The sequence below is a fragment of the Microtus ochrogaster genome, chromosome 6 (genome assembly GCF_000317375.1).
Source record: "Microtus ochrogaster isolate Prairie Vole_2 chromosome 6, MicOch1.0, whole genome shotgun sequence".
In the NCBI taxonomy this organism is placed as follows: domain Eukaryota; kingdom Metazoa; phylum Chordata; class Mammalia; order Rodentia; family Cricetidae; genus Microtus; species Microtus ochrogaster.
This window is the reverse complement of record NC_022013.1, coordinates 9,191,164-9,192,745: the sequence shown is the minus strand read 5'-3', so window position 1 is coordinate 9,192,745 and position 1,582 is coordinate 9,191,164. Positions and strand designations below refer to the sequence as shown.

The following is a 1,582-nucleotide window of genomic DNA, read 5'->3' as shown; positions in this document are numbered from 1 at the left end:
CCTTGGGGTCATCGGGAGGGTCATACTGAACAATCCAGTCGACTTCAGGGATGTCCAGCCCTCTGGCTGCCACATCTGTGCACAGCAGTATCCCTGAATCTGCGTTGCAGAATTGGAAGAACGTGGTTGTTCGCTTATTTTGCTTTTGCCTTCCCTAGATTCAAAAGCAACAAGAGCATAAAACCCATTGAAGTTGTTTGTGAGAGTTCAATGTAAAACCACCCAACTGTGGAGCTGCTACCACACTTTAGCACAAGCTTACTCGGGCCCAAGCCCTCTGACTCCAACTGTACCCCAAGCCTGTGAAAGGGATGGTGTCTCTTGGGTGACTGTCCAGGCAGGGAGATGTCTCTGTCATTTCTAGAGTTTTGGAAGTTGCTTACTTCTTATTTACTTGGGTAATATTATACCCTTCTGGAGTCTTTGATGGAGTTGAAGAATAGATAGTTACAGTTTTCCTTTGTTATGATAAAAGATAAAATAGATATAAATATTGTAACTAATTCTTGCTTGATAACTGTTTTGTTACATGTAATTTTACTATGTTAAAGTGAAAGCCTTTCTTTTTTGTTTAAACAGAAAAAGAGGAAATGGTGTAGGAATGTCTTCTATGTGTTGCTTTCATTAGTTGAATAAAGAAAACTGCCTTGGCCTTTTGATAGGGCAGCCCTTAAGTAGGTGGAGTAGACAGAACAGAATTCTGGGAGGAAAAAGGCAGTGTGGCAGACGCCATGGCTCTCCTCTCCAAGATGGACTCATGCCGGTAAGCCACAGTCAAATGGCAATACACATTAATGGAGATGGGTTAAACAAATACATAGGAGTTAGCCATTAAGAGGTTAGAACTAATGGGCCAGGCAGTGTTTAAATTAATACAATTTCCGTGTGGTTATTTTGGGGGTTAAGCTAGCCAGAGTCAGGTGGGATGCAGCCCGCTCTCCTTACAACGCTTACTCCCTTTAAAGTACTTTCTTTTTCAGATTTTATTAGCTGTACTTACCTGTGTTTAGTTATAACCTTCGGTGCCAACTACCACACTCCAATCACACTGACCCATCACCCTCCTCCATCCCCTCCCACCCCTTCAGATTCTTTCCTCTTCTAACTAATGCCCTTCTGCTTTCACGTCTGTGTGATCCAGGGAGCTTACAAGAGCACAGGTGAGGGTTACTTGCAGGCAAGTGAGCACCCAACCAGTGCTACCCCACTAAAGAAATGTCACTCAAACCACCATTAGCTTGCTAAAGAGCCTCAGAGAGGGGCAGAGCCTTGTGAGGCCCTCCCACCGTCCAGTCCCTTCAAATACTAGCAGCTGCTTTCAGACCGTTGTCCCCTCCCTACCTGATCATCCATTGGAAGATGAACCACTCCTCCATCCCAAAGTGCACAGAACGTCATACAAAGGCTTACCCCATTTCTCAACAAGCTCCCTGCCACCACTTACATGGATGGCCAAGACAGGCAGGTCGATGTAGTTCAGTAGCTCGTAGTGGTACTTCACAGACATACACGACGAAAAGAAGACCATCACTTTCTTCTTCCGGTTCTTCTTAAGGAATGTGAAGAGCAGAAGGAACCTCTT

At 44.8% G+C, this 1,582-nt stretch overlaps 1 protein-coding gene across 1 annotated transcript in view; it reads right to left on the bottom strand.

Moving 5' to 3' along the window:
• Positions 1–1,582, bottom strand: part of Ddx18 (DEAD-box helicase 18) — a 14,750-nt gene that overhangs the window by 4,782 nt on the left and 8,386 nt on the right. Inside the window, exons 8-9 of the mRNA XM_005348250.2 lie at positions 1,445–1,582; positions 2–154 (exon numbers count right to left, since the gene is read on the bottom strand). The exon at positions 1,445–1,582 is cut by the window's right edge and continues 24 nt beyond it. Of these exons, the coding sequence (XP_005348307.1) occupies positions 2–154; positions 1,445–1,582 (291 nt within the window). The remainder of the gene's footprint in view (position 1; positions 155–1,444) is intronic.